Source organism: Notothenia coriiceps, unplaced genomic scaffold, assembly GCF_000735185.1.
Source record: "Notothenia coriiceps isolate Sejong01 unplaced genomic scaffold, NC01 NC01_scaffold00014021, whole genome shotgun sequence".
NCBI classification, from domain to species: domain Eukaryota; kingdom Metazoa; phylum Chordata; class Actinopteri; order Perciformes; family Nototheniidae; genus Notothenia; species Notothenia coriiceps.
Genome location: NW_011346722.1, coordinates 30,592 through 37,716, shown reverse-complemented (window position 1 = coordinate 37,716; position 7,125 = coordinate 30,592). Strand labels below are relative to the sequence as shown.

The following is a 7,125-nucleotide window of genomic DNA, read 5'->3' as shown; positions in this document are numbered from 1 at the left end:
TTCTCTAGGTTACTATTTTCTTATTGGTTGAACCCGTGTCTTGAACTAATTAAACAGCATCGTAAGAACGCCCGAGCCTGTGTGGCGAGTGGTGTCACTATTTGCAAACTCATTGAAAAGCCACCAAAGGCTTCAGTGCTAGCGCTCTGGCTAACAGATGGGTCCAGTTATTGCTAATGTAGCTTAATTAGAAGAACTAGTCAATGACGGCACACGTCTGGATCCTGCCTCCTGTTACGTTTATACTACTTTTACTCTTTTAATGAAGATAGAATATATTATGATAAAGGCGGACAGACAAGGAGATCAAGTTTGTGACCCCTATTGATATCATATGTCAATATCTACGACGTTACTAGTAAACGTTCTGCTCTACTTCCTGTAAAAGTCACATACCTTGTTCTTGCGGTCCTGGCTCTGCTCGCTGCTGGTCTCGGTGGCAGCGTACGGCAGACTGCTGCTGGAGGACGAGGGCTCTCTGTCTCTGTCTTTGTCTCCAAACCAGGAGAAGGGCATGCAGGTGGGGATGGACGTCATGGAGTCTGCAGGAGAAATGTTTCCTCCAGACTCCTCCAGGATCTCTGCTGATCCCCTGGGCATCGGAGAAAGAGGAATATACACTTATTCACACGTGGGACTTAAAACACAATGACTCTTAAAAGTCTAATAAAGGGGAAAAACGATTTAAGATTTGGCAGCAAGAAGGTAGGAATCTGGTTTAGTGTAGTTCAATATTTACACCAGCAGAGTTACATGGATTCCAGTCATACTAACTCAATTCAGGCATTAACTGTGCTGGTTACCATGAATCATTCATACAAAAAAAAAATATATATGTCGCCAAACATTTAGTCAAATGATATTTCTCACCTTTACATTTCATTATGATTTAACATTTACGTACCTGCTGTCCAAAGACGCTCTCATCGCCTCCTTGTCGTGTTTTTTCCCTTTGCCTCCCGACTTCCGGAGGCCTCTGTTGATGAGCATCAACATGTTTAGTTAGTGCCGAAAAGATGCTGATCTGGAGACATATGACAGGCATCACCATGGAGACTCACCCAAAATCTGGAAATCTCCTTTTAGGTTTCCCTGCTGAGGAGACCTCATTTAGATCCTCTGAAATGAAACAAAAGGGGTTTGAGTGAAAATGCCACAGGAAGCGCTGCAGCTGTTGGTACATGCACATGTTGGTGTGGCATACCTTTGGAGTCTTTGTTTTTCCCTTTCGGTTCCCTTTTCTTAACATTCCGCATTAATCCAGAGGGGGAGTGCGGGGACGAGATGTCTTTTGGAGAGGACAAAGAAGGACTCCCGCTGCTCTCAGCACTCTCTCCCTGTGAGAGCTCAGCCTTACTCCTGGAGCCATCTCTTCTCTCTCCTGGATCCCCTTTCTGTCCATTCCCAGGATAGCAGACAGGCACGGGGAGGGACAGGCTCTCCTGGATGGACCTCCTCCTCCTGGGAGACTCCTGCTCCTCCTGATCCTCATCTTCTTCAGAGTCCTGTTGGGACAAAGCTTATTATTTACAAGGACAACGCAAGGAAGAGGAGATCAAATGTTATTATACAACTGAACGCTCTGATCTTCAGTTCTGACCTGCTGAGTCATGAGCGCACATTAGGTGTGTTTTTGTTTTGCAAAACACTCAGGTATGTTCCCTATTGTATTTGAGAACAGCTGCTAGTATCTTAAGGCCATTCGCTTGCCTCAACAGAGAGTTGATCTAATTGACCAATTAGCCACAGAATAATTAGCATTACAATTGTCAGCGAAAATCACTGAATAGAATCCCTACTGTTTCACTGTTACAGGGCAGCTCATATACACCAGGTACAAGTTAAGTTTCTTTAACCTCTAAGATTGAGCTTGACATGCCTAGATGGGGTTCCAGGCATCATACCTTGACCTAAGGATTGTTTACTCCAAATGCTCAAACAACATAGCAATCACTAACTACCAGCTGTTCCTGTCTGACCTGAGCGTGACCCGAAGCCCCTGCCAGGCTCTCCTTCAGTTTGCTGCGAGACGGCAGCTGACGTTTGGCCTTCTGAGCCAGCAGGCCCTTAGCTCTGTGAGCACTGGTGTCCAAGCGCTCAGTCTCAGGAACACACTCGCTCCAGTCTTGTTCTACGGGACAGAACATAAACAATAAGTCACAACACAATGTGCACACTTTTAGTCATTTACCAGAGTCACTTGAGCTCAATATGGATGCTTGTTAATCATTTACAGATCACGCAATATAAGTGTGAAATCGTACTTCTGTTTTAAGTTTTATCCTAGTAACTCTGTGTACCTGGTATTGAGTCAACAGACTGTGTGTTGGTGACGGGGTCTGGGTCGATCAATCTCTCATCTGCTCCTGACCCCGGACCACTGTGACGCTCCACGCCGGACTCCAGGAGAGCTATCTGTGGACAAAACAACACTCAATGCTCATTTTACTGTCTCCCGGCCGCAACACTGTTGTGATGCTTACGCTTTTTAATCTTACCCTGTTCTGTAAGCTCCCCAGCTGATCCTTGTACCACTTGTCTTTTTCATCTAGAACTTTTTTCAGCTCCTCCTCTTTCTTCACAAAGTCTATCTCTCTGGGGAGGAAACCAGGAAATGTTGATTAGTCTTAAATCTGTAAACACAGTCTAATCTATGTGTTTATCTTTGAACATTTCTATTCCAGGATGTATTATAGTGATGAGATGACTCAGGTGAATGACTGAAGTTATGGAAGTCAGGAGGAACTCACTTCTGCTGGTAGTCCTTGAGCAGTTTCTTGGCCTTGTTGTACTTCTTGTCCAGAGTCTCCTGCTGGGCCTGGGTCTCAGCTAATTGTTCATTTACGACTTTACACAGACTCTGGGCTTCCAGCCAGTAAGTCTCAAACTTCTGGGTGTTGTTGTTGCTTTCCTCCATCTTTAGCTCCAGTGCAGACTCCCTGGCTTCCCACAAGGATCTGTCCTCCCCAGATAACCTTAGCTGTTCAGAGATGGGGGCGTGTTACTAAACTGAATGAGCAGTGGGCCACAGTTTGACGTTTAGTATGAATTAGTCATTTCAAAGAACAAGGTCTTGGATTTTGTCTTGACTTAACAACCTACTGTACATACAGGGTATATGCAGGAATCCTGAAGTCAGATGTAATGCCTTTTAAGACCATTTCCATACATTTGAAGACCTCATCGCCACTTTGAGTTTTAACCGGTTACATTGGTGACACATCTACTACATACAGTATTGATTGTCCTTCCTCCTTATCTTCCAACCATTTGGACGCAAACTTGCATTTCCCCATAACGATGTTGTTTAACTATCGAGCAGTCAGCGTGCGATGTCCTGTTCAGATGACGGCAAATCCAACGGGATGCCATAAATAAACTACACAGAATCACACTACACACCTACGCAATGATTACATTCAGGCACACTGTAGAATACAACCTCTTTGGACAATTGATATACTTCTTGAAAACAAGCTACAAAATGTAATACCTTGGAAAGTCAGTTTTATACTTTTTAACACTTTTTAATAGCCTTAATTTTCGATAAATTGATTTGTGAACTGTTCATACTTTTTAAGACCCCGCGGACACCCTGTAAAGTCAGACAACAGGAAAAAGGAAAAGTTGATTTAATCTTCAACATACCTTCTCCTTTAGTTGATTTATTTCGGCTGCAACAATGCCGTGTTTGAGCTGCAGCTAGGAAACAAAAAAAAGATCTGGTTACTTCCTATATTGTATGTTATTTATAATATTACGTCATTTAAACAGAATGAGACATTTGGATGTATAATTGAAATCCCATTAGACTGATAGTCATGGAGTGGGTGATACCTCTTTGAACTTGAAGACCATCTGAGAGCTGTCCATGTTGCTTGGTAAAAACAGAGCCTCTGAATCAGGCAGCTCATACAGATCTGCGTTCTCTGTTGGGGAGAAACTGGAGCACAGAATCCTCTCCTCCACTCCGTCCTCCTCCTCCTCCTCATAGGGCTCCTCCTGAAACATGACATCACATTTAGCAAACAATGACACACCCTTTATGCTCAGGAAGGTGCTCAGCGTGTGTCAACAACACTCCCAGTGGCACATTTCACCACAGGCTGAAGGGAACATTCAAATCAATAGATCAAAACCAAACATTGGTGGGCTGCTTCACAGGGAGGCACTGCAGGAGTTTGGCTATATTAAGTGGATAACAAGACTATCACCAAAACTTTACTCAATGCGTTTACCTCAGGAAAAACACTGAAAAAGGTCTACTTCCTCCCAAAAATGAAACAGTACATTTCTGTTAAGTATTTACATTATTGCAAAAAGAGGTGCTTGTAGCAGCTTGAACTTCAGAAAGCACACATTTCGCAACTCTGGCAGACAGGCGGCGGTGGACTGAACACCTTCCAACGCAGCAGAATGGTGACACATGGCCTGCTCTCAGCCAGCTGCTCATTTCCTGGTTGAGCTAAGAGGGATTTGAGTGGGCGTGGCAAAGGGGGCTAAATCCGGGTTCATGTCCTAACAGAAAAATATTAATTATGACAGTCCGAAATGTAAAATAGCATCCACATCAGCATCTATGTCATTAATACACCTGGGACTCTTAGATATATCTAACTGGGCACTTAATCATACACAAATACATGTATGACTTTACGACATATATGGACGCTTCACAACAGCCAATTTAAAAAGGGAACTTCTTAATCCTCACAATTCAGAAACTTTTCCATGTCTCATGACCAGTGTTTCCGACAGACCAGGGATCAGAGGGCGTCAACCCCGAGAGCGGGGCGGAGATGGCTCTCGGGGGCGGCTCAATTTTGAATTGAGCCGTCCCCTATAGATACTATCTCTTACAAAACTTAACATGAAAGAAATAAACCACCCATCAGTCAACGAACTAAAAGTACGTCTCCAATTATTTCGATGTCATGACTTATATATAGTATGATTAAGTATTTTTTCATCCCGTAAAACTACTAAGGCCCCGGAAACGATACATCCCTCTAAAGGAGATGACCTGAGCAACTAAAATCAACTATGGGGACCAGATGTGTCATTGGCAATTAGAAATATATAAAGAATATGTATAAATTACAGTTCAGTATTTGTAAAAAAATAAGGAGAAATATGGTCCGGGAATATGTAAGAAACAGTAACCAAACGGAAGTCCTCTGTTACCTGAACGTAGTCAAGTATCCTTACCCCCACCCTCGACTGGTCCCAGACCTTGCCGTCCTTTGTTGTCCTTCCTCGGCGACGTACTACCTGCCCCTCACATTTAAGTCACTCCGTATAGTTCGCCTTTGTGCCGTAAGTTGTGTTGTCGAAAATTACAACGCGACTAACACAAAAATCCTTTACGGTAAGGGTCCCGGGTCATTGCTTGTCGAGTTTTTGGTAAAAAAAATTGAGCGTGTGTTGTCACTCCCTATTTCACAACATAAGACAAAGGGTCCGACCGACATTACACAACATAATGGTCGATCGTCACTCGAATGACAGACATCCCATAGAATGATGATAATGGGGTACACCCTTTAGCGACGTCTTAGAGAGGAGTTATTGCAAAGACACAAGCGGCCTGTCCACTTACTGGTCATCCTCCAACCTACGCCTAGGTCACAGCAGAGTGATTGACAAACGACGTTGCCAGAGACTTCTTGTGGTTTCCGTGTCACCCGTCGAGTCATTTCGGGGCACAGCGCGCGGAAGTTTAGTTGGAAATAAGTTTGACTCAAATTTACTACTGGTCCAGAGAAGCACAGTAATTTTAGGACCTTATTCAGTACTTTAAGCTTATACGATTAAGGTCCGGACCTTTTCAATACCTTTTGTTGATAAAAGGGCCTTTCAAAACCTTTATCCGTACCCTTTCCCATGTTTCAACGTTATATTAAAATATAAAATAGATTAGCGATCCCTATCATTTTGAATATTTCATTTACTGCCTACCATAAGACCGACGCCACCCTAAACTCAACGAAATCGCACTACCTTCATCATTCGGATGATAACGCTAACAAAAATCTATACGAGTTGTACAAGGAGTATACGTCCGAATAAAGGACGCAGGTACACGTTATACAAAGTCACCATGACGACTCTTTCTCATTGCAATCCAATTCCAGTACCTTTTCGTGAACTTTAGTAACCACTTTTTCACATAGGTTGGACCCACTATTCTACTCGGTGCAATGTGTTAATTTTCCCCAAATTGTCAACCCAACAAAGAGAGACTGTCGCAGATCCTTACCTCCGTCCCAAAAAGTATTACACTTTATCCGTTGTGTGTATAACACGCTACCTTTTACTACCAATCTTCTCTTTGCGGGGTGTGTACTATCTCCCTCGCCTCGACGCAGAGTAGTAAACGTAAAAGTCACGTTCAATCTGTCGTGTCTTTTCTGCAAAGAATATCTGCGTGCTGTCTGGCAAAAGGAAATATACCCTCGCCGTGATTGTGTAACCAAGAGAGATTTTATTGTCCAAGGACTAACCTGCCCTCTTCGGTCCTCGCGTTTCGCTCCATCGGGCGAGAATATTCACTCTGTGATCTCCGTCCTCCTTCGTGGTCCTCCGTCCTCGTGTTAGGTCGGACTGCTGGGCATACCGTAGATGTCTCTCCACTCAGTACTCGTCGCGAAGGCGGTCCCCGCAAAACGTCAGTAAACTGCGGTAACTAAGCGAGGCACTGCGGAACTGGAGCCGCGCGTCCCGCAGGTTTTTTTATTTTGATTAAGCTCTCTTACTAGCTCTCAAAAATAGCAACTTTGTACTGCTTTCCCCTGTCCCTGTAGGGAGACAACCTCCCCGTTTCCTCAGACCACCCTAAGAAGAAGCCTCATTAACTTCTAGCAAAGGGGCCTGTAGGCGCCACACGAGACGTCGCCTGTTGTCCCTTGCACGCGGCCTAAACCTGCCGCTACTGCCGTCGCGCCGGCACGACACTCGTAGGCGACACTAACGCTCGCCGGGCCAAGTGTTGCCGACCATTTTAAATGAGTGATTCTTTCTCGGCCTTAAGGGTAGTGATTGCATTCTCTCTAGTATCCTCTGCCAGTAAGTTTAACTGACCTCTCGGGTGGGGGGGGACGGGAGGGGGGGGGGGCGAGAGCCACC

The 7,125-nt window shown here is 44.4% G+C and overlaps 1 protein-coding gene across 1 annotated transcript in view; it reads right to left on the bottom strand.

The window, feature by feature from the left end:
- ppp1r9ala (protein phosphatase 1 regulatory subunit 9A-like A) overlaps positions 1–7,125 on the bottom strand; it is a 23,857-nt gene that overhangs the window by 4,779 nt on the left and 11,953 nt on the right. Inside the window, exons 4-14 of the mRNA XM_010774489.1 lie at positions 4,401–4,465; positions 3,838–4,002; positions 3,649–3,702; positions 2,751–2,980; positions 2,499–2,595; positions 2,301–2,415; positions 1,980–2,131; positions 1,205–1,505; positions 1,062–1,119; positions 905–976; positions 397–592 (exon numbers count right to left, since the gene is read on the bottom strand). Of these exons, the coding sequence (XP_010772791.1) occupies positions 397–592; positions 905–976; positions 1,062–1,119; positions 1,205–1,505; positions 1,980–2,131; positions 2,301–2,415; positions 2,499–2,595; positions 2,751–2,980; positions 3,649–3,702; positions 3,838–4,002; positions 4,401–4,465 (1,505 nt within the window). The remainder of the gene's footprint in view (positions 1–396; positions 593–904; positions 977–1,061; positions 1,120–1,204; positions 1,506–1,979; positions 2,132–2,300; positions 2,416–2,498; positions 2,596–2,750; positions 2,981–3,648; positions 3,703–3,837; positions 4,003–4,400; positions 4,466–7,125) is intronic.